This window comes from Schistocerca gregaria, chromosome X (assembly GCF_023897955.1).
Source record: "Schistocerca gregaria isolate iqSchGreg1 chromosome X, iqSchGreg1.2, whole genome shotgun sequence".
Classification (NCBI taxonomy): domain Eukaryota; kingdom Metazoa; phylum Arthropoda; class Insecta; order Orthoptera; family Acrididae; genus Schistocerca; species Schistocerca gregaria.
In genome coordinates, this window is record NC_064931.1 from 745,822,174 (window position 1) to 745,847,238 (window position 25,065).

General features: G+C 44.5%; 1 protein-coding gene across 2 annotated transcripts in view; it reads right to left on the reverse strand.

The window, feature by feature from the left end:
- LOC126299533 (vitellogenin-like) overlaps positions 1 to 25,065 on the reverse strand; it is a 398,678-nt gene that overhangs the window by 242,889 nt on the left and 130,724 nt on the right. For both annotated transcript variants that reach the window (XM_049991515.1, XM_049991514.1), the window contains 2 exons: positions 14,244 to 14,752; positions 6,598 to 6,852 (listed from right to left, as the gene is read on the reverse strand). In XM_049991515.1, the coding sequence (XP_049847472.1) occupies positions 6,598 to 6,852; positions 14,244 to 14,752 (764 nt within the window). The remainder of the gene's footprint in view (positions 1 to 6,597; positions 6,853 to 14,243; positions 14,753 to 25,065) is intronic.

Sequence of the window (25,065 nt, forward strand, 5' to 3'; positions counted from 1 at the left end):
CGTGTTGAAGCTGCATGGGCAGCTGTACCTCTAAACGCCATCCAAGTTGTGTTTGATTCAATGCCCAGTCGTATCAAAGCCGTTATTAGGGCCAGGGGTGGTTGCTCTGGGTACTGATTTATCAGGATCTATGAACCCAAATTGCGTGAAAATGTAATCATATGTCAGTTCTAGTATAATACATTTCTCCAATGAATGCCCGTTTATCATCTGCATTTCTTTTTGGTGTAGCAATTTTATTGGCCAGTAGTGTAAAATCAACGTTATGCCTTTCTCATTTGTTTGACCTCATCTTCCCTCATCTCGTTGTTCCTAATCCATGACATATGGATACACTTCTGTGTGTCTTTCTTGCATTCACAGCGCCAAATCTACACCTGGTGGTCAAAATTGTAACTATTGTTTTTCAGTGTAAATCGACTGCGCATTATCGCATTAGCATATCTACCGAGTTTCGTTGCCACGGGATAATTACAGCCCACAATGGACCTCTGTATGTAGGTGCACTTTGATTAGAACCACCCAGTAGCTGCTGTGTTGTAGATAGGGCAATGATCACGCCAACATGATGGGAATAGTTCAGCGTGTCACGTTACTGAAATGTCGTGCAACCTTGAGCTGACCATCGTTTGATACTCAGGTGAAGACTGGGCAAGACGTACGACATCAGCGCTGTTCATTGGAACCAGGCTGTAGGTGTACAACATATGAGACACTTCGTCTCTGAGGTCGTGCTGGTGTCAACGGATAAGAAGGTATTTTCCATTGCTGCTGAATTTAGACCCCTCATCTGATTGCTTGGAATGGGTTGGCTGACATCTTAGCCAGCACAGGTACGGCCCCCCGCAGTCGTTCTCAATATCTGCAGCCGGATGCACCACTATAAGCGTCCCATAACAAAATGGTTAGTCAGCTCTTCTTATTACTTTAAGTTTTCTGAATCTTATTTATAATTTACTTCGAATTCAGATTTTTTTAAAAATATAATTCAATTCTGGGAGATGAAAATACATAAACATATTGTTTAAGAAGAGTGAAAAAATGGTACGAAAGACAGAAATGATTGTCCTGCCACCATTGTTGTTCGGGGGTGACTGTCTCAGCATTTTGCGTCGAGCCCCAGACACTCGACGTTATCCAGAATGAATTTTCGCTCTACAGCGCAGTGTGAGATGTTTTGAAACTTCTGGCTGATTAAAACTGTGTCCTGTATCAGTACTCAGTACCAGTAGTGTGACCTTCCTGTGAGGTTTGGAAAGTAGGAGATAAGGTACTGGTGGAAGTGAAGCTGTAAATCGTGCTTCGATAGCTCAGTCGCTAAAGCACTTGCCCTTAATGTCTAAGGTTCGCGTCCTGGTTCACCACATATTTTAATCCGGATATTACGTTTATCCAATTTTAGCTCACAAATAGGTGGGGTGTCAAGTAGTCACCTCATTCCCTCTAGGGCAATATTAGTAACTGAGGTTATTGCTAGTTATCTGTCCTAAGGAATCATTTACGTTAATAATAAAACTATTGACGCTTACATGAAGCACAGGTCACAGTAACTAGCCAAGAAACTAGATTATCTTTTTACTAATTGCAGGTTATATTCTGACCAAAAACTAAAAATAACTGGCCATATTCGTTTGCTATTTAGACTATGTAGCTGAGTGTCCAAAGTCGCGGGAAGGGTTGTCCCAATTGAAAACTTGCCGTCTATGAAGCCCGAATGTAGGGGTTAGATGTTGTGTCTACACTCCGTTACATAGAGGTCTGTAGTGAACATGGCAGAACGCTGCAAGTCAGGAAACTGCCCATTCCACCAATGTATATGTATATGGAGTACGCGGTCGACATATCTCATCTTCAGCTATTTCTTAATACCAAAAAACAAAAAAATCATAGACACATCATCCCCTATGACAAACCTCCCATTCCTCCCCTCCCACCCACTCGCCTGTGTTTAATCTGGTGATAAGCTTTTAGAGGTACTCCGGCTACTTCAGTTACTTTCTCAGAACTATACATATTTAACCAGGAGGAATGCAGCTCATCATCTGATGGCATGTCAGTTGGATATATACCAAGCACCACACACAGTTCAAATGGCTCTGAGCACTATGGGACTTAACATCTATTGTCATCAGTCCCCTAGCACTTATAACTACTTAAACCTAACTAACCTAAGGACATCACACAACACCCAGCCATCACGAGGCAGAGAAAATCTCTGACCCCGCCGAGAATCGAACCCGGGAAGCCGGGCGTGTTAAGGTAGAACGCTACCGCACGACCACGAGCTGCGGGCACCACACACAGTGCATTCTCTGATGTGGTGCCGAATATTTCTTGAAGTCTCAGCAGTACACTCCCCTGTCCTCCACTGATAGCAGTCCTGAGGCTAAATGCTCAAGTCCTGCCCATAAAGTTCATTACTGATTCAAAGAGGGCAATGCGATACTTTCGGATTAGTGTTAGTCGTAACTCTATATTGAGTAGTTCTTACTAGTACTAATTTGTCCAGAATTCTTTTTTGCTTTGCTAGTCGTCAGCCTAATGCGTCCGCTGAAGCAGAAGATAATTATTCACCATTTTTCATCTGGTATTCCTGACTCCAGATTTAATTGATGCCTATTGCCGCAATGATCCATTCGCTATTATGTGCTTCGTTTAGTGGCAATTGTTGTATCTTTTATTTGTACTGTTCCGCTGCGCTATTGTCTGTACTCTATAGCTGACATTTCCACTGAAGACTAAATAAAATGTCATGTGACTGGGGCCTCCAGTCGGGTAGACAGTTCGCTGGGTGCTAGTCTTTTGATTTGACGCCACTTCGGCGACGTGCTCGTCGATGGGGATGAAATGATGATGATTAGGGCAACATAACACCCAGTCCCTGAGCGGAGAAAATCTCCGACCCAGTCGAGAATCAAACCCAGGCCCTTAAGGTTGACATTCTGTCGAGCTGACCACTCAGCTACCGGGGGCGGACCAATGAAGACTGTGAGCTCGTATCTGCTGAACCAAATTCTGAAATACTATGGGTCATGCGATAGTCCTGTCAGTGTGACAGAGCGCGCAATCAACAGCTGTATATGATAAATGCAACACATTGACTTTAGCAGTTGACGACCGACTTTTATCACTGTGCTCTCCCATCACATTTGGCCACCACTACACACATTTTTTGTTTTGTCCCGTATATCACTGATGATAAAAGTGAGACATATGCGTAGCAGATGCTAAATATCTCACGAAAATGCCTTCTCCAAGCTGTATATAGTACCTGCAGTAGTCCAGCAATTGCTTCATTACTCGCTTCGGAACAAATACATGAATTAATTGACAGCGTGACACAGCAATAACTGAATAAGGGCTACTATAGTGCTGCACACAGTATCATTATTATTACTATTATTATTATTATTATTATTGGAGTGGTTAGACACAAAGCATTAACAGCCTGAAGTCGTCCAGTTTCTGCCGGTTTAGAAGTAAGGAGTGCAGCAATGAAGTGATTTACCAACAGTAAGTATTGTGCACACGTCTTCACTTGTTTGATTTTAAATGGGGTTGCAGTGCACGGGTCAAGCAAGTGCCACAATGGAGAGGGGTAATGCAGGGGAAGCATGTTTTCTAACAAATGTGTACCCTCACTGTGGACAGCTAGTTTTCCTTTCAGGGAAGGAGTTGTGGGTAGCACTTGCGATGCACTTGCAGATGGCAGGCGGTGGGCGGCGGAGATGGGGGGGCGTGGGTACTAACTAATGTAATGGTCTAACAAGGGAAGCTCCCTGTCGCTCCCTCCTAAGATTTATTCGTAAAAGGGTCCAGCGGATAGCCGGTCAAATACAGAACACAGACAATCATGGAAACACGAAGCAGGTGTATTGGATTGTGAAAAAATGCAAAATAGTAAGTCTACGGTCTAAAAACAAGTGCAAGACACAGCAGCAGGTAAAAGATATGGCGTCATGGTTCAGTGGTTATCGTGGTGGATTGCCAAGCGGCTGAGTAGTGTTAAAAGCTCCCTCGTGCCATTTTTTTTTTTTCACTGTTTGCTTTATTCGATTTTGTGTCTGTGTTGTGGAGTAAAGTCCGTTTGCTACAGAGAGGTGTAAAGTAGATACCTATAATGACAGTTGATTCTTTACAACTAGTCTATTAGCAGTCGAAAGGAAGTGACTTTCCTATGGGAACCGCAAACGTTTGATGACAAGGCGACAAATAAACCGAATCCTCCACCGAAAAACACATCTGGTGTGTCCTACACACCATTAGTGACAGTACGTGTGTCATATGACAGGAACCTCTCAGTGACGCACCCGATTTTTACGCCTGGTATGAGAGTGAGTTATGCCTCCTTATTGTAATTCTGTAAGAGACAGCAAGGGACCTGGAAGAGCAGATGAACGGAATGGACAGAGTCTTGAAAGGAGGATATACGATGAACATCAACAAAAGCAAAACAAGGATAATGGAATGTAGTCGAATTAAATCGGGTGATGCTGCAGGAATTAGATTATGAAATGATACGCTTAAAGTAGTTATTGAGTTTTGCTATTTGGGGAGCAAAATAACTGATGATGGTAAAAGTAGAGAGAATATAAAATGTAGACTGGCAATGGCAAGGAAAGCGTTTCTGAAGAAGAGAAATTTGTTAACATCGAGTATTGATTTAAGTGTCAGGAAGTCGTTTCTGAAAGTATTTGTACAGAGTGTAGCCATGTATGGAAGTGAAACGTGGACGATAAATAGTTTAGACAAGAAGAGAATAGAAGCTTTCTAAATGTGGTGCTACAGAAGAATGCTGAAGATTAGATGGTTAGATCACATAACTAATGAGGCAGTATTGAATAGGATTCGGGAGAAGAGAAGTTTGTGGCACAACTTGGCCAGAAGAAGGGATCGGTTGGTAGGACATGTTCTGCGGCATCAAGGGATCACCAATTTAGTATTGGAGGGCAGCGTGGAGGGTAAAAATTGTAGAGGGAGACCAAGAGATGAATACACTAAACAGATCTAGAAGGATGTAGGTTGCAGTAGGTACTGGGAGATGAAGGAGCTTGCACAGGATAGAGCAGCATGGACAGCTGCATCAAACCAGTCTGTGGACTGAAGACCACAACAACAACAACCCGATATAAGTGTTCGTATGTATGTGAATTTGTTCATTCTCAAGGATATGATGAAAACATAATATTTTGTCACATAAACTGCAAGAAATGAACTCAACAGTTTCACAATCACATAGTTTCTCTGTGTGCTGTCAACACACATGTTTTTAAGGTTTTCGAATTTGCGTTCCATTTTGGAAGTCTTCACCCTCGAATTCCTTTCTTGCAACATAGTTCACACCCGTTTATTTACTGTCCCATTTCTGTGAGAAAATGGTTCAAATGGCTCTGATCACTATGGGACTTGACATCTGAGGTCTTCAGTCCCCTAGAACTTAGAACTACTTAAGCCTAACTAACCTAAGGACATCACACACATCCAAGCCCGAGGTAGGATTCGAGCCTACGACCGTTGCGGTCGCGCGGTTTCAGACTGAAGCACCTAGAACCGCAAGGCCACAGCGGCCGGCATTTCTGTGAGGATTTTTTTACATGTTCAGATGTGTGTGAAATCTCACGGGACTTAACCGATAAGGTCATCAGTTCGTAACACACTACTTCACCTAAACTATCCTAAGGACAAACATACACACCCATGCCCGAAGGAGGACTCGAACCTCCACCGGGTTTCTGTGAGACATCTATGTGGTATCTAGCCTTTTTTCACTATTCATCACATTTACTTCCGTTGGTAATGTCTTCTTACCACATAACTCATATGCTATAACAGATGTATAGTACAATAACTGCCAAGATTACAGAAATAGAACAAATATTTCAATGACCATACAGACAGTCCATAACGCTGAGAAAAAAAATTAATGGTGTGAGAGAGTTTTGAATACGACTCGGCAGCTCGGCACTCTCAGATCAAAGCGCAGGCTGTTTTTAGGCTGCTCTCTATTGTACAGAAATAGAACAAATATTTCAATGACCATACAGACAGTCCATAATGCTGGGAAAAAAAATAATGGTGTGAGAGAGTTTTGAATACGACTCGGCAGCTCGGCACTCTCAGATCAAAGCGCAGGCTGTTTTTAGGCTGCTCTCTATTGTACTTCTTGTTCTTGGACCGTTCACTGTTTCTATTTTGCCTTTGTTTTCATGTTTGATTTGTCTTCAGCTTTTGACGGGCTATTCACTGGGCCATCTTACCACTAAATCTGAAGGGACGGGGTCCCTGGTTCGATTCCCGACGGGGTCGGGGATTTTCATCTGCCTCGAGATGACTGGGTGTTTGTGTTGTCCCTCTCATTTCATCATCATTCACGAAAGTGGCGCGATTGGACTGAGTGAGGGTTGGGAATATGTACGGGCGCTAATAACCGCGCAGTTGAGCGCCCCACGAACCAAACATCATCAATCAGAAGGGGTAAGATCCTCTTGTAAGAAGCGTTGGGAACCACTGCGTCAGGGAATATAAGCCTGTAATGATGTAAAGAAGGTCGCAGCTTGGCTTTTTGTACGTGACGAAGTGAAGAGACGTGAGTGTTACCGCTCTGTGAGGACGAGGCTGGTGTCGCTACGCCGCGCGTCCATGATGCCGGCGAGCGCGCGCTGCAGGTCCGGCAGCGACAGCGCGCGGCACATCTCGACGGCGACGGCCATCTTCTCGAGCGTGCGCCGCTGCGCGATGTGCGCCGAATCCTCCAGGTCGCTGGCGATGTCCGTCACCAGCTCCTTCAGCTGCTGCACCATGCACGCGTGCGCGTCGCCCGCGCGGTGCGACACGTAGTACGGAGACAGCGGCCTGAAACAACACTCACACTCTCACTCTAACACCCCAAGAAACCCTAAACCCAAATAAGAATATCATGATAATTTAAAGTCTTATCCTGACAGGTGCAACAACTTTGACAATAATGTAACACCTTAAAGTTTTGATGAACACCAATTTCACTAATTATTGAGTATGTCATCTACATTGTAAGATGGCAAGAACTATGCCCCTTACATGAAGTCATTAAAGATCACCTAACTCACGTTGAGCGAACAGTAGGGCTGAACAAAAATGACTGACAAGGCACAATGCATCTTGTAGAGGGTATGGTATGGACGTATTGGAATAATTAATGTCGGGTGATGGTTTTAAAGTAAATCACACGAGATGAAAACTTTGTGGAAACCCGTCGATTTACTGGAGGCTAGTTTATTCCAGGGAAGTATTCAGAATTGATCGTGGCCGGCGAGAGAGAGGCGAAGGGAAGCGACAATAGGCAGCTTAGGGCGACTCAGGCTCTGAGAAAGCGGTAATGGAACGCGGCCTCCAGCTGCCTGAAGATGAGTGGGTGGTTGACCCAAGCAGACGGAGAGCTTGTACGCCTGTTGCTAAATGTCCGTCGTCCTGTTTTCAGTGAAACATGCGAGAAAGTCGCACAAAGCTACGGTGGGGCAGTCAACTGAGGTCAAAATATGCGTGTTCGTGACTATAGCAACTTCACGCTGAATTCACAGTCCGCAGAGTCTGAAGTAAATCAGGCGAAGAGCGACAGAATGAAATACGCCAGCCTCCGATGGGAATAGGAATTTGAAGTACTCTCCTGGGAGTCAGAAAAATTGGTGTTTGTGCAGATGCTAACCTTGATGGGTGACCTGGAAGGAGCTAAATAGCACAAGTTGAGAGGAAGGGAAATTTTGTGGCAATTTGTTCACTTCCCAGAGCAGGCATTGGTCAGCGCTGGGAAGCGACGCATAATTAACGCGACTTGCGCTGCAATTGGCGTAAATGATTTTGCTGGAGGGGAAACCGAGGTGAAGAGCGGACTGGGAGAAGTCTCCGTAGTGGTCTTCCGTTCCCAGCTTGCCTAGAGCGCGGACGTGGCGTTCTTTACTCAGCTTGCCTGAGAAAGAGTGAGCATCTCTCCAGTTTAGGACTTAGCAAATGGAAAGATTGAGCTTGGAGATAGAAAGTTTTCGTGCAGCTTTGTACTGAGCAAGATAGCTAGGAGTGAATAGACGAGCGCAGCCTTGCAGCACCACGAGGTCGGCCGACGTCTGCACAACGACGCCGCTCCGCCACGCTGAATTTGGTGATATTGCGCCCTTTCCGGCCACTGATTAATTTGTTTGATCACGTCGGCAAAGTTTCCACGAGGGTTTCATGGGCCGTGTGTTGTAGAATTCTTCTCGCACTTCGCATTACGCCTGGGTCAGTCGATAGGAATTACTTTTGAATTATCGAGCTTTACTCCACGCAAACGCAATTTATTACCACTGCCTGATAGGAGAGTCTTGTAATGTGACGTTGAAGGTCGTGGATTAAAATAAATTTGTGCTAATCGACTGCATCTGTTTTCAATCAAGTAGTCGAAATCCCAAGTCATTTTCTTAATTACTTTTATGTTCAACATTTGCATCTGGTGTTCAATAGCTGAATATAACATCAATGTACACCCCTTTTTAATTAAAAGTCATCAATTTTGAATCAATTAATGTCAACACTGCCACCGCAGTTCAATCAGGAGTCACAGGGCCTTATTACTTTCTTTGCGGCGGGTTTGCACTCTCTGTTGAACTGTTAGTCAATTAGCTGGGGTGAACACACGCCAAAACCAGATAAGTGACGGGTGCGATGTTACAACATATACATCTACATACATACTCCGCAATCCACCATACGGTGCGTAGCGGAGGGTACCTCGTACCACAACTAGCATCTTCTCTCCCTGTTCCACTCCCAAACAGAACGAGGAAAAATGCCTTCCTATATGCCTCTGTACGAGTCCTAATCTCTCTTATCTTATCTTTGTGGTCTTTCCGCGAAATATAAGTTGGCGGCAGTAAAATTGTACTGCAGTCAGCCTCAAATGCTGGTTCTCCAAATTTCCTCAGTAGCGATTCACGAAAGGAACGCGTCCTTTCCTCTAGAGACTCCCACCCGAGTTCCTGAAGCAATTCCGTAACACTCGCGTGATGATCAAACCTACCAGTAACAAATCTGGCAGCCCGCCTCTGAATTGCTTCTATGTCCTCCTCAATGCGACCTGATAGGGACCCCAAACTCTCGAGCAGTACTCAAGAATAGGTCGTATTAGTGTTTTATAAGCGGTCTCCTAGACAGAGGAACCACATCTTCTCAAAATTCTACCAATGAAGCGAAGACGACTATCCGCCTTCCCCACAACTGCCATTACATGCTTGTCCCACTACATATCGCTCTGCAGTGTTACGCCCAAATATTTAATCGACTTGACTTTGTCAAGCGCTACACTACTAATGGAGTATTCAAACATTGCGGAATTCTTTTTCCTATTCATCTGCATTAATTTACATTTATCTATATTTAGAGTTAGCTGCCATTCTTTACACCAATCACAAATCCTGTCCAAGTCATCTTGCATCCTCCTACAGTCACTCAACGACGGCACCTTCCCGTACACTACAGCATCATCAGCGGACAGCCGCACATTGCTATCCACCCTATCCAAAAGATCATTTATGTAGATAGAAAACAACAGCGGACCTACCATACTTCCCTGGGGCACTCCAGATGATACCCTGACCTCCGATGAACACTCACCATCCAGGACAACGTACTGGGTTCTATTACTTAAGGAGTCTTCGAGCCACTCACATACTTGTGAACCAATGCCTTATGCTCGTATCTTAGTCAGGAGTCTGCAGTGGGGCACCGAGTCAAACGCTTTCCGGAAGTCAAGGAATATGGCATCTGTCTGATACCCTTCATCCATGGTTCGCAAGATATCATGTGAAAAAAGGGTGAGTTGCGTTTCGCAGGAGCGATGCTTTCTAAAGCCCTGTTGATGTATGGACAGCAACTTCTCTGTCTCCAGGAAATTCATTATATTCGAACTGAGAATATGTTCGAGAACCCTGCATCAAACCGATGTTAAGGATATTTTGAGGATCCGTCCTTCTACCCTTTTTATATACAGGCGTCACCTGCGCTCTTTTCCAGTCGCTCGTGACTTTACGTTGGGAAAGAGATTCGCGATAAATGCAAGCTAAGTAAGGTGCCAATGCAGTACTCTCTGTAAAACCGAATTGGAATCCCATCAGGACCTGGCTATTTATTCATTTTCAACCCATTCAGCTGCTTTACAACCCCAGGGATGTCTATCACTATGTCTTCCATACGGGAATCAGTGTCATGATACATAGCTGGAAAGAAAGTAAGGTTATTTTTAATTAGCTATCAAACATCTCAGTAATAACTGCAAATCAGTACGACGAAAGTTAAGTCAAAAGTAGTATGTCGGTCAGAGACAACACTTATTGTGAAAGAGAGTTGTAAAGGCGGCGAAAAGGAAATTCAATGCGTCTACAATGCTCGATCATGGAAAAGTTAGTCGCTTGCTAGCTTACTTACTATCAAGTCGAGAGAGAGCACCGTTTGTTATAGTACTACAAACGGAACGCTACGAGATAGTACCTTTTTTTTTAAAAAAAAAGTAATATTGTGTGATAGAGATGCGCGGACTTTGTTCTCAGTTATTCTCACTTGAGAACTTGAACTGAAGTGATATTCTGATAGTGTACTACGAGTTAATGAACTCTAATTATTGGAGATATTATTGTTGGACTCAACTTTCATCAAAGTGAACAGTTACACGAAGAATGGACATAGTATCGAAGACTGCAGTACCTGATTAGACTTGAGTAGGAAACATTAATACGACCACACGAAGATGATACAAATACGACGATTGTAAAAGTTGTCGCAGTTGTCACGATCACCGAATTGAAAAGAATCGCAATTGATCTGATCCATCGGTGTGCGTGTGGTGTGATGGTTCAAATGGTTCAAATGGCTCTGAGCACTATGGGACTCAACTGCTGTGGTCATTAGTCCTCTAGAACTTAGAACTACTTAAACCTAACTAACCTAGGGACATCATACACATCCATGCCCGAGGCAGGATTCGAACCTGCGACCGTAGCAGTCGCACGGTTCCGGGCTGCGAGCCTAGAACCGCGAGACCACCGCGGCCGGCGTGGTGTGATGATTACAAACTAATTGATAAGAAGGAACAATAAAATTGTTAGTCAGTAAGGGAAATCTCACGTGTTGGCTCCATCATTAATTGAACTGTGTGATAGTTGATGACCAAAATTAATTAACTGTGAACATTTTAATTGAAATAGTGACTTGGCTCTGAGCACTATGCGACTTAATTTCTGAGGTCATCAGTCGCCTAGAACTTAGAACTAATTAAACCTAACTAACCTTAGGACATCACACACATCCATGCCCGAGGCAGGATTAGAACCTGCTACCGTAGCGGTCGCTCGGTTCCAGACTGTAGCGCCTAGAACCGCACGGCCACTCCGGCCGGCAAAGAGTGACTTGATGAACATTGAGCATTGAAAGGAGTGTTTTGCCGAAATACTATCACGACGCACGAAAACAAGATAGCGTTATAGATTATCTCTGGATTTGCGTCTTGCCGTAGTGAGCAATTCTGCCTAGCAACGTAACAACAACTACTGATACTGACCCGCAAATGAATTTGTCTTCGCTTCAGTGGTGTAAAACGACGCCGGTGATGAATGATTCACTCAATACTGCAATAACTAACTAACCGGGCATAGCAAATTATCATAAAACCATAACAGACAATGAAAATCAGCAGTTCTCATCGCTGAGAAGACTGTGCGGACTCGCAAACGAACTTTCATACATTACGCGAGGAACAGTTTTCTTTAGAGATTTTGAGGTGCTGTCCCACGTTATCCGACGGGGACAACCATCACTGCTCGTCGCGCCTCCATTTCACCGACCGAGCTGTAGCAGTGGCGGCTCAACATCAACAGCGACAACAAAACGGGAGAGGGGACGTCACATCATTCTGGGGCCCAAGTACATAAGAGAGAGCAGTGTGAACTAAGTGTTACATCTCCAACTTGCCTTCCTGCACAGCTGCTCGCCACCGCTGTCCTTCTGTACATCAGTCTCGTGTAGAATAGAATTGGCCGGTTTTCAATTATTCCATACACGAGAGGGACTTCGAAACGCGACTTACACTTGCCATCCCACGCTATCACCATCGCGCAACAGAGTGGGGCGTTGTCACCAGAGAGTAAACAGGAAAAAAATATGGAAATTTATGGTAAGGTCTTATGGGACCAAACTGCTGAGGTCATCGGTCCCTAAGCTTACACACTATTTCATCCAACCTAACGCTACGGACAACGCACACACCCATGGCCGGGAGAGGACTCGAACGTCCGACTGGGGGAGCAGCGCGGACCATGCAAGGCGCCTCAGACCGATCGGCTAACCCGCGCGGCCGAGTACACAGGCACAGCTATGCTACAGTACGGTTGATAGGTGCGTCACAGCGTGCGAATGAAATAACGTGAGAACTGGAAATGTATTCCAAAACAGAAGTATACAGCACAGGACGACTCTTGTGTGGAAATGGTGTACATCGGACACAGTTTGACCGTGATATTCTACATGTAAATCTACATCCATACTCCGCCATCTGACAGTGTGTGGCGGAGGGTACCTTGAGTACCTCTATCGGTTCTCCCTTCCATTCCAGTCTCGTATTGTTCGTGGAAAGAAAGATTGTCGGTATGACTCTGTGTCAGGTCTAATCTCTAAGATTTTATCCTAATGGTCTCTTCGCGAGATGTACGTACTCGAAACTTCAACAAAAGCCCGTACCGAGCTACTGAGCATCTCTCTTGCAGAGTCTTCCACTGGAGTTTTGTCTATCATCTCCGTAACGCTTTCGCGATTACTAAATGATCCTGTACCTAAGCGCGCTGCCCTCCGTTGGATCTTCTCTATCTCTTCTATCAACCCTATCTGGTACGGATCCCACACCGGTGAGCAATATTCAAGCAGTGGGGGAACAAGAATACTTTAACCTATTTCCTTTGTTTTCGGACTGCATTTCCTTAGAATTCTTCCAAATAATCTCAGTCTGTCATCTGTTATACCGACGATTAATTTTATATGATCATTCCATTTTAAATCACTCCTAATGCCTACTCCCAGATAATTTATGGAATTAACTGCTTCCAGTTGCTGACCTGCTATACTGTAGCTAAATGATAAAGGATCTTTCTTTCTATGTATTCGCAGCACATTACACTTGTCTACATTGAGATTCAATTGCCATTCCCTGCAGCATGCGTTAATTCGATACAGATCCTCCTGCATTTCAGCACAATTTTCCGCTGTTACAAACTCTCGATATACTACAGCATCATCCGCAAAAAGCCTCAGTGAACTTCAGATGTTTTCCACAAGGTCATTTATATATATTGTGCGTAGCAACGGTCCTACGACACTCCCCTGCGGCACACCATTGAGAATGACATGCTGCGTTCTGTTATCTAGGAACTCTTCAATCCAATCACACAATTGGTCTGATAGTCCATATGCTCTTACTTTGTTCATTAAACGACTGTGGGGAACTGCATCGAACGCCTTGCGGAAGTCAAGAAACACGGCATCTACCTGGGAACCCGTGCCTATGGCCCTCTGAGTCTCGTGGACGAATAGCGCGAGCTGGGTTTCACACGATCGTCTTTTTCGAAACCCATGCTGATTCGTACAGAGTAGATTTCTAGTCTCCAGAAAAGTCATTATGCTCCAACATAATACGTGTTCCATAATTCTACAACTGATAGACGTTAGAGATATAGGTCTATAGTTCTGCACATCTGTTCGACGTCCCTTCTTGAAAACAAGGATGACCTGTACCCTTTCCAATCTTTCGGAACGCTACGCTTTTCTAGAGACCTACGGTACACCGCTGCAAGGGGGGGGGGGGGGGGGGGGGGGGGCAAGTTCCTTCGCGTACTCTGTGTAAAATCGAACTGGTATCCCATCAGGCCCAGCGGCCTTTCCTCTTTTGAGCGATTTTAATTGTTTTTCTGTCCCTCTGTCATCTATTTCGATATCTACCATTTTGTCATCTGTGCGACAATCTAGAGAAAGAACTACAGTGCAGTCTTTCTCTGTGGAACAGCTTTGGAAAAAGACATTTAGTACTTAGTCCTTTAGTCTGTCATCCTCTGTTTCAGTACCATTTTGGCCACAGAGTGTCTGGACATTTTGTGATGTGAACTAGTGTACCCATCCCGGCACTACCGTTACAAAATAACAATAAAAAGTATCGTGTACGTAAATGTGTGTATTGTACTTGATGTGGCGAAGCCTACCTGGCCAGTGGCGTGTAGAGGCCGTGCCTCCCAGGCGCTGCCCTGGTGTCCCTGGTGCGACGGCGGTGGTGCCTCCCGCTCTCTTCCAGCTGGTTCTCCAGCTCCAGGTTCTCGCTGTCGAACAGCCGGCTCCTGGACCTGTGTCTGCTCCTCGACCTGTGCCTGGAGCGCCGCGTCGTCACTTCCGTGGCTTCTGTCGGCTCAGGCGTTGACGTGGTCTCCTCCGCGTCCTCTGGGAATTCCAGTGAAGCTACGTTATTAGAATTGGATTCTTCGGTAGGTTCAGCATCGACTTCAACTTCAGGGACTACCCAGTGAGGCTGGAAGGGATGAACTCGCGTGGGTCCAGAAAACTCAGGTACCGTGGTCTCTGGTACTTCCGCCGTCGTGGTTTCAGGTTCATCAGCATCTTCAGCATCGATTTCTATTTCTGGATCAGCAGCTTCACCCGCGACTTCGAAGGGCAATGTCTCCGTCGGTTTTATCCACTCGACAGGTTCCGTCTCCAGCTGTTCGTAACAAATAAAGGTTTAACTTTTCAGCGTCAATTAATAAATATTCCTAAATAAATACTTATTAACAACTACTTTGACTTAAAATATGGCGTTAAATTCAAAAATTTATAAACTAAACCTAAAACTACTTCACCACACTCGTCTCACTAACGCGTTTCTTAGAAAGAAGTTGTATACACAAGGTGTTTGTTTTAACTTGAGACAACTATCTCGAAAGCGGCGCATCATACGAAACAAATGTTCTAGGTGAAAAGTCCATATTAGTAAAGGAGATATCTGTCTGTGCTACAACTGGCCATCTCCTAACCACACCTCTTGCGTGGGCTGGATCAACTTCGTATTTTCAAATGGGAAACCACCATATTTATTGCATATCCGGATTCTACGCCAAAAAATACGTATGCTTTACTCATACCATTGTTTTCCATTCGCGGTAGTAGACAAGTACCCATTGTGCCTATTTTTGTAACTAAGGACCGACCCATTTGGTTATACATTTCATTTACGAGGCAAATATAAGGCTTTGTGTAACTAACGGTTGATACTGATGTTCAAATGTTACACGAGTGTTGCAGATGTGATTGTAAAGTACAAATAATGTGACTACACATTGAGATTTCTAGCAGATAAGCTACTCGTATGGTAACGTACTTTTCCGTTCCCTATACTTAGTTGTCTCACGTTAAAACAAAAACCCTGTACATACAGTTCTCAAAAGAGTCAAGTGAACACGTGTATTGAAGTCCGGTATGTTAGATACATTTTGATACAGGCAGTCTCTGCGACCTTATTGTATAGTCTGAGATCATCGCATTCAATGTATGCAACAACTAAAGACATTCACAACGTATCGGCTGTGTTATGCGTTATACAGAGTGGTCCATTGATAGTGACCGGGACAAATATCTCACGAAATAAGCAACAAACGAAAAAATGACAAAGAACGAAACTTGTCTAGCTGGAAGGGGGAAACCAGATGGCGCTATGGTTGGCCCGCAAGATGGTGCTGCCATAGGACAAACGGATAGCAACTGCGTTTTTTATAAATAGGAACCCCCATTTTTATTACATATTCGTGTAGTACGTAAAGAAATATGAATGTTTTATGTGGATCACTTGTTTCGCTTTGTGATAGGTGGTGCTGTAATAGTCACAAACGTATAAGTACGTGGTATCACGTAACATTCCGCCAATGCGGTCGGTATTTACTTCGTGATACATTACCCGTGTTAAAATGAACCGTTTACCAACTGCGGAAAAGGTCGATATCGTGTTGATGTGTGGCTATTGTGATCAAAATGCCCAACGGGCGTGTGCTATGTAGTCTGCTCGGCATCCTCGACGACATCGTCCAAGTCTCCGGACCGTTAGCCGAATAGTTACGTTATTTAAGGAAACAGGAAGTTTCTAGAATGAAATTTTCACTCTACAGCGGAGTGTGCGCTGATATGAAACTTCCTGGCAGGAAGTGTTCAGCTACATGTGAAACGTCAACCACGACCTGCAACAAATGATGATGCCCAAGTAGGTGTTTTAGCTGCTGTCGTGGCTGATCCGTACATCAGTAGCAGACGACCTGCGCGAGAATCGGGAATCTCAAAAACGTCGGTGTTGAGAATGTTACATCAACATCGATTGCACCCGTACCATATTTCTACGCACCAGAAATTGCATGGAGACGAATTTGAACGTCGTGTACAGTTCTGCCACTGGGCACAAGAGAAATGACGGGACGATGACAGATTTCTTGCTTGCGTTCTATTTAGCGACGAAGCGCCATTCACTAACAGCGGTAACGTAAACCGGCATAATATGCACTATTTGGCAACGGAAAATCCACGATGGCTGCGACAAGTTGAACATCAGCGACCTTGGCGGGTTAATGTATGGTGCGGCATTATGGGAGGATGGATAATTGCCCCCCCCCCCCCCCCATTTTATCGATGGCATTCTAAATGTTGCAATGTATGCTGATTTCCTACGTAATGTTCTACCGATGTTACTAAAAAATGTTTCACTGCATGACAGACTGTCGATGTACTTCCAACATGATAGATGTCCTGCACATTGCTCGTGTGCAGTTGAAGCGGTATTGAATAGCATATTTCATGACAGGTGGATTGGTCGTTGAAGCACCATACCATGGCCCGCACGTTCACCGGATCTGACGTCCCCGGCTTTCTCTCTGTGGGGAAAGTTGAAGGATATTTGCTATCGTGATCCACCGACAACGCCTGACAACATGCGTCAGCGCATTGTCAATGCATGTGCGAACATTATGAAGGCGAACCACTCGCTGTTGAGAGGAATGTCTTTATACGTATTGCCAAATGCGTTGAGGTTGACGGACATCATTTTGAGCATATATTGCATTAATGTAGTGTTTACAGGTAATCACGCTGCAACAGCATGCGTTCTCAGAAGTGATACGTTCATAAAGGTACATGTGTCATATTGGAACAACCGAAATAAAATGCTCAATCGTACCTACATTCTGTATTTTAATTTAAAAAACCTAACTGCTACCAACTGTTCGTCTAAAATTGTGAGCCATACCTTAGTGACTATTACAGCGCCATCTGTCACAAAGCGAAAAAAGTGGTCCAATTAAAACATTCATATTTCTTTACGAAGTACACGAATATGTAATAAAAATGGGGGTTCCTATAAAAAAAAGAGACGCAGTTGAACTCCGTTTGACCTATGGCAGCGCCATCTAGCGGAACTATTATAGCGCCATCTGGTTTCCCCCTTCAAGCTAGACAAGTTTCGTTCTTTGTAGTTTTTTCGTTTGATGCTTATTTCGTGAGATATTTGGCGTGGTCACGATCAATTTACCACCCTGTAGTATCAGGTGACCCCTGAAAGAAAGTGAGTACCTCCGTCCCAGCGTTCTTTAATAAGGTACACAGACGGTAGCTGACATTTTTGGATGTTGTATTCAACCAAGAACATGCGGAGCGACTTTTTAATGCAGGAAACTTGCAAGGGTACTCTATTTTATTCAAGAAGGATGTACTTTCCTTCGTGTGCTGCAGATGCCAATCTATCTCCATCTGTCATCCATAGGTTGTGGACACGCTACAGGAAGAGAGGTCAGTACACAAGGCAAGTTAGACAAGGTCGCTGAAGCATTACAGTCCTGCGTGAAGTGCGATATCTGACCATCTCTGCGTTGCGGCGTCGCACGGATACGCCAGAGCACTGCAAAGCGATCTCAGGGCCGCTGGAGTCTCTGCGTCCAGTCAGACTGTAACGGACAGGTTACGAGAAAGGACCTTAAGACTCAGACGTCCAGTTCGAGTACCCCGCTTGTTGGCACAAGGACGTCCCGCAGCTCGCCTTCAGTTCTGCCGTTCCTACGTCAACTGGTACCTTCGTCACTGGCAAAACGTCTTATTCACGGACGAGGGATGTCTTGCAAAGCCTGGACATTGAAGTAATGGAATGTCCAGCAGCGATTCCCGACCTAAACCATGTCAAGAACATGCGGAACATGCTTGATACACGTGCTGGAGGTCGTCCTCGTCCACCACAGACTCTCCAAGAAGTCTCATTGAAGGATGGGAACGGAGACCACAGGATGACCTCCGTAGACTTATACGGAGCACACCACGTAGGTATTAGGTGGTGATAAACGCTCACGGAGGGCAGACACGTTTCTGAAGCTCTCAAAGTCCACTGAAAAGCACCCTGGATGACGATATAAATAATTATTTCTACTTTGTTTTCGACACTTGTTGGACACTTCAGTTCGTGTTATGTAAATGAATGAGGATGTAATGATGTTTTGTTATTTATTTGATTGGCGTAAGACAAAGATATAATTTGGTAACATGTTATCCCAATTCTTCTGAACACTATATATATTTGCAGAATAAACTGCACTGAGAATTCAAGGAAACAACGTCTAATATGTACTATAATACACTTCAACGTGCTATCAATAAGTGAAAAATAAATATTTTTTCCCATTTACTCATCTCTTCTCTGGCTTATTTTCAGACGAACTGCATATACTATTTACAAATTTCAGTTTTTCTTCAGCTAACAGTTATTTGAGAGCTTATAGATACGAAGAGACACATAAGTCAGTAACGATTTTCATATCTGCAATAAACGCAAGATAAACTTCAAAATGGTCAGCCAAACACGTAAAAATTGCAGTTCCTTGACGGGAGGCTAGCTTAAGATTCAGCCAAGGAAGTAAACAATTTTTCGTCTCTAATAGTCATATTATCCTCTACAGACTGTAGTGTTGATCATGCAGCATTTTTACGCAAGAACGCATTGTTTTCTCTGTACATACGAAGACTGGAAGATTGAGAAAAGGCTTTCGTTTGTGGCAGCTCAGCATCCCACACTCCCACACTGGGGAACCAGCAACATTGAGGCAGGGATTCAGCAAGTACTTATGACAGCCTGCCTGCGGTATGACTTCATTCTGCACCTGAACAGTTACCCAGCTGGACACGAGATGTAACTGTTACTAAGTATAATGTTACGCAAATAAACATGTGTGGTACCATATATATAGTCTCTGAATGTTTCGAAGTGACCGTCCGATTCAGGTATCTGCCATGGCACATGTCCGCCTATGGGTCACCGACCTGATAGAGCAATGGGGAAACTCGTTCGGTACCTAGGCATGACGAATTTCCATCGTAGTTTTATGCTTCGTGCAAGTCCAAGCTCCACTCTGCGTGGTCCTCACAGGTTCCACGGAGGTGGACCCACTATTTCCACATGTAATAACGACCTACAGGAACTGTTCAAAACGCACCATTCAATCCTTGCGTGGCTTTCATATCCTTTTGCTGACGCCCCCTTTGGCGATCTTTTCAGACACTTCAACCTGTTCTCTGCAGCAGTTCTGCACCGGCACGTCAACAGAGACTGAAAACCCTTAATTTCTTTTCAAAAAAAGCTGAGCGAAAAACAGTGCTCTTGGCCACCGTTCTATACAGAGCTCCTGGCTCCCTATGAGATCATAAAATATTTCAGGTTTACGGTCGAAATCCACGTCTTCGCCATATTTACCGACGATCGTCAGCGGAAGTTGGCATTTTTGCAGCTCCGGAATAACTATCGGCCATTTCAACTAAATCGTCTTAATTCCTGCAGCACCTCCACATGTTGACTGTTTCAGAACTCCCGAGAAAATATATGTGGGCGTCAGTTCCTGTATGTGAGTTTCTGCAAGCTTGTTCAACTTCAGTTTATCCGTCATTGATGGTAACGTGTGGTGCATTTCTAGCAAGTACAACCGCAGCTCTTAGTGGTATCAAATACAGCCGCAAGCTGCATTGCCTAGTGAAAACCGCCTCAGACGTATATGTATTCTCACACGCAATTTCATTAAGTAGCAGTCATCTTTTGTTTCTCTCGGAGGAAATAGTGCGGCGAATCAGCGTCCAACACTTCCACGTCGTGGAACCAGCAACGTCAGGGCAGGGATTTACCAAGTACTACGGCAGGCCACCTGCAATAAAAATGTTAGGCTGCGCTTCTGCGTTGGCTCGCTAGGACGCTAGTTCTAGGCACTACTACACTGACTGAAAAGAAAATCGCAACACCACGAAATTATTAATGTAGAGTAATGAAATTTCGGGAATACATTTATCTAGGTAACTTATTTAAGTGATTAACACTGCTAGATCACAGACCGACGTAAGTGCGAGACAAGCCACTGTAAATGTGAAAGATGGCACATTAATAAACGGTGTAACCACCAGAATGTTAAATGCAAGTATGCAAACGTGCATGCATTGCGTTTTACAGGTGCCGGGTGTTAGTTCCATTCCTGTTGCAGTTTGTCGACCAGTGAACGGACAGTTAATGCTGATTGTGGATGACGCTGGAGTTTCCGTCCGATGAAGTCCCATCGGTGCTCGATTGGAGACAGATCGGGTGATCTAGTAGGCCAAGGCAACTTGTTGACACTCTGTGGAGCATGTTGAGTTACAACAGTGGTATGTGAGCATGCGTTATCCTGTTGGAAACCACTCCTTGGAATGTTGTTCATGAACTGCAGCACAAAATGTCGAATCACGAGATTGACGGACAAATTTGTTGTCAGGTTGCGTGTGACAACTACAAGAGTGCTCCAGCTGTCATACGAAATTACACCCAACACAATAACTTCTGTGGTCAGGGATTTTCTCTGCCACGTGATGACTGGGTGTTGTGTGATGTCCTCAGGCTAGTTAGGTTTAACTAGTTCTAAGTCTAGGGGACTGATGACCATAGATGTTAAGTCCCATAGTGCTCAGAGCAATTTCAATTTCATTTCAATAACTTCTGTTGTAGGTCCAGTGTCTCTTGCACGCAAACAGGTTGGTTGTAGGCCCTCAACAGGCCTCCTTCTAACCATCACATAGCCTTTACTGGCATTGAGGCAGAACCAGCTTTCATCAGAAAACACAACGAATCTGCACATTTCCCTCGCCGGCCGTTGTGGCCGAGCAGTTCTAGGCGCTTCAGTCCGGAACCGCGCTGCTGTTACGGTCACAGGTTCGAATCCTGCTTCGGTCATGGCTGTGTGTGATGTCCTTAGGTTAGTTAGGTTTAAGTAGTTCTAAGTCTAGGGGACTGATGACCTCAGATATTAAGTCCCATAGTGCTTAGAGCCATTTGAGCCATTTTTGAGCCACATTTCCCTCCAATGAGCTCTCGCTTGTCACCACTGAAGTCGCAAATGGAGGTGGTTTGGGGTCAGTAGAATGCACACTACAGAGCCTCTGTCTCGGAGCTGTTCTTAAAGTAAGCGATTTGTAACATTTCATTGTTTCACTGTGGTGCCAACTGGTGCTCAAATTACTACTGGAGATGCAGTACGACGCGCCAGAACCGTACGCCGAACCCGATGATCTTCCCTCTCCACAGTGCAACGGGGCCGTCCAGAGCCCGGTCCTCTCGTGACCCTACATTCTCGTGACCACCGCTGCCAGAATTCATGTTCAGTGGCTACATTCTTGCCAAGACTTTCTGCAATATAGCAGAAGGAACATCCAGCTTCTCGTAGTACTGTTACACGACCTCATTCAAACTCAGTCAGGTGTTGATAATGGCGTCTTTGTCGCCTTAAAGGCATTCTTGGCTAACATCAACTTACCAAGTCCAATCTCAAAGGTAACTAATGCTCATGACCGTTATAGTGTGTATTTAAGCAAACCTGATTTACAGTCTCATATATGAGGGTTACTCTGGGAGTAAGGAACGATAGGTCGCGAAATGGAAGCCACAGTGAAAATCCGATGAAGTTTTGCATAGGTGTGTTGGGCAGCGTCTGTAGTATGCCCGTCGATCGCGTTACTTCTTTCTTTTTAGTTCTGAGCACAAAGGGAGCAACTAAGATACTTAAAACAATAGTGTCTCCCACCAAGTGCGAGGTCCAGCTGAGAAATTTCGCCTGAAGCTATGCAGCCAATATTACATAACTGTCGTGCGTTTTCTTCTTCAAGACAATTGTCAGCCGCATTCTGCAGGGGCAATGAAGATGCTCTTGCATCGTTTTCAATTGGAAATGTTTGATTACCCACAATATAGCCCGTAATTTTCTCCCTCTGAGTTTCATCTCTGCTCACATGAACCGCTGGCTGTGAAGACAACATTTTGGCACAGACAACTAGCTGTAGGCAAGCGTAGAGAATTGGCGGAAAGCACTGGCGGCTGCCTTCTATAACGAGGGTATTGGAAAGTTGGTACAACGCTACGACAAACGTCTAAGTTGGATCTGCGACTATGGAGATAAGTAGCTGGAAGTTGTAGCTAACTGTTGCAAATAAAACAATTTTGATTTTCACTGTGGTTTCCATTTCGTGGCCTATCATTCTTTACTCTTGTGTAGATGGCGTGAAATTTTTATACACATCATCTTTCAAATGTAGAATCACGTTTGCCAACTTCTGTTTATGTCGCAGAAATCCTCCTTCTTGCTGCGATTCTTTTTCCGTCAGTTTAAGTATAAAGCTACCCCAATGAAACCATGTGCTGTCTTATACAGTCTATGCGTATTTGCACCCCACACGTTCAGTATCTGAAAATAGAAAAGAATATGTTAAAGGCTGATTAATTACGACATTTTGACAAGCTGTTCGAACAGTTCCTTGACTAAATTAGGTTCCTCACATTAACCACGAGATTGAGGCAATAGGAGATTCTGTTTTGTCACAATATCATATTTCATAATGGCAGCAGTTAACTATTTCCGCCTCCGGATCTATGAATCAGCAGTTTCAGTTGGTATCGTCTTCGCTCATTACCATGCAGATCCAGACCATAATTTTGATTCGCATTTTTCATATTTCAACGTTTATCGAGGGTTGTCGGACAACTAAGTTATCTGAAAATCCCAACCCTGTGGTTAAGCCACTCAGTTATCTAAGTAGCTATAGAGAGTTGGAAATCACAGCAATGTCTTTTTGCCTCTACCAAACACAAAGTATCATTCATCCGGTCTGTGTGCTCTTTCTGTCTCTCTGTATCTCTTGATAGAAGATATCCGTTTCCAATACTTGTGCTGCGCCTCTTTATATCGCAATTTACGCAGGTGATGACTCCTGCTATTTTCCATACAAGACTGTTCCTGGTGGAAACTTTTTATTCGTGGTTCATGCAGTGCTTCTTCAAAGTAAGAGATCTATCAAGTGTTACTCAGAGACTTTTGGGGTCTCATATTGTTCCAGTTCGACATCTGACCTTACTGTCTTTAATTTTCGAGTAGCTTCCCTGTGTTTCAAACGAAAAGTACACACTGGTGTCTTTGTGGGATTTGGTTTGCGTTGTAATACCTGGGAAGTTGTTTAAGGCGTTCGCGAGGGTGTTTCCTATGGATTCAAAATCTGTGTTCTGGGTGGCTAGAGCAAGCTCGTCGGTATAAAAGAAGCTCCCGCTATTGGATGCTATGGGTTCGTCATTCACTTCCCTGTGGGAGGCTGAGGCTGTTTTCCATCTGCTACGCTGTTCTTGGAAACCGGCAAAGAACCTACGATTCTGCAAAAGAGTGTCGATGAGCCTAATTAGGCTAACATATTTGGCCGGGTTGTAGACTTTGGATAGTAGTAGCTGGTGAGTGACAGTGCCATATCCTGCTGATAAAACGACAAATACCACTCATGTCATTTTACAAGCTTCAAACCCATCTTCTATAAACTGTGTGAGATTTAGCAACTGTCCAGTAGGCCTACAGCTTTTTCCAGGTCATATTCTAGGTTACTGAGAACCACCAGGATAGCCGAGAGCGCTAAGGCGCAGCTTCCTGGACTCGGGTAAGCGCCGGCCCCAGATCGAATCCGCCCTGCCGATTAACGACGACCGCCAGTGTGCCGTGCAGCCTGGATGTGGCTTTTAGGCGGTTTCCCACATCCTACTTGGTGAATACCGGGCTGGTCCCCACGTCCCGCCTCAGTTACACGACTCGCAGACATTTGAAACACATTCCCACTATTTCACTATTTACACTAGGCCAGGCAGCTGGGGTTTGCTAATTGCGTCCCAGGGGGTATGGGGTGGCGGCAGGAAGGGCATCCGGTCACGCCTTAACTTAACCATGCCAAATCCGTACATAACCCTGCCGACCCTGCGCACGATGCGGGGTAAAGGCAGTAGCGAAAGAAAGAAAGAAATAATTCTAGGTTACTGAGGTGTAGGTAAGGGGTCAGTTAAAGATGGCAGGCGATTTAAAATCAGTCTTTGCAGCTATTTGTAAAGATGACATAGTAGTGCGACTAGTCTAAAATTCTTTGGATCATTTCCTTCTTTGTCACGTTTCACCATAGAAATCACTCGGCTCTTCCACCATATCTTTGAAATTTGGCTTCTGCTCTCAAAGTTGTTGAAAAGTTGGTGAACCAATTTCTTTGTTGTTAAGTCAAAATGTTTAATTTGCTCTTTTCATATATCATCCAAGTCATGCTCTGTTTGACAACGTTGTGCGACATTTAAAAACAATGAGTTACGAAAAAATTGAAACAAACTCTGCACTGTATTGCACTTCATTACCACTCGATGAGAGGTATCTACATTTAGCAGGAGTAATGGAGAGTTGGAAGATGGAATGGTTCTTTGGGGTAGTTTGTGGAGCTATTTGGTTCAGGTGGGTTGCATTGTGGGGATATGGATAAAGTGGGAGGATGCTTGACAGGAAAACAGGTAATTCGGGACGTAAATAGCTACGATGGGCGCCAGGCCAAGGTCAAGGTGAGGAAAGAAAAGGAAGGAGGGAAGCCCTGAAGTTGGAAAGGTGTAGGGAGAAGTGGGTTGAAATGGAAATGGAAATTTGTAGGAAGTTTCTATGTGACCAAGCT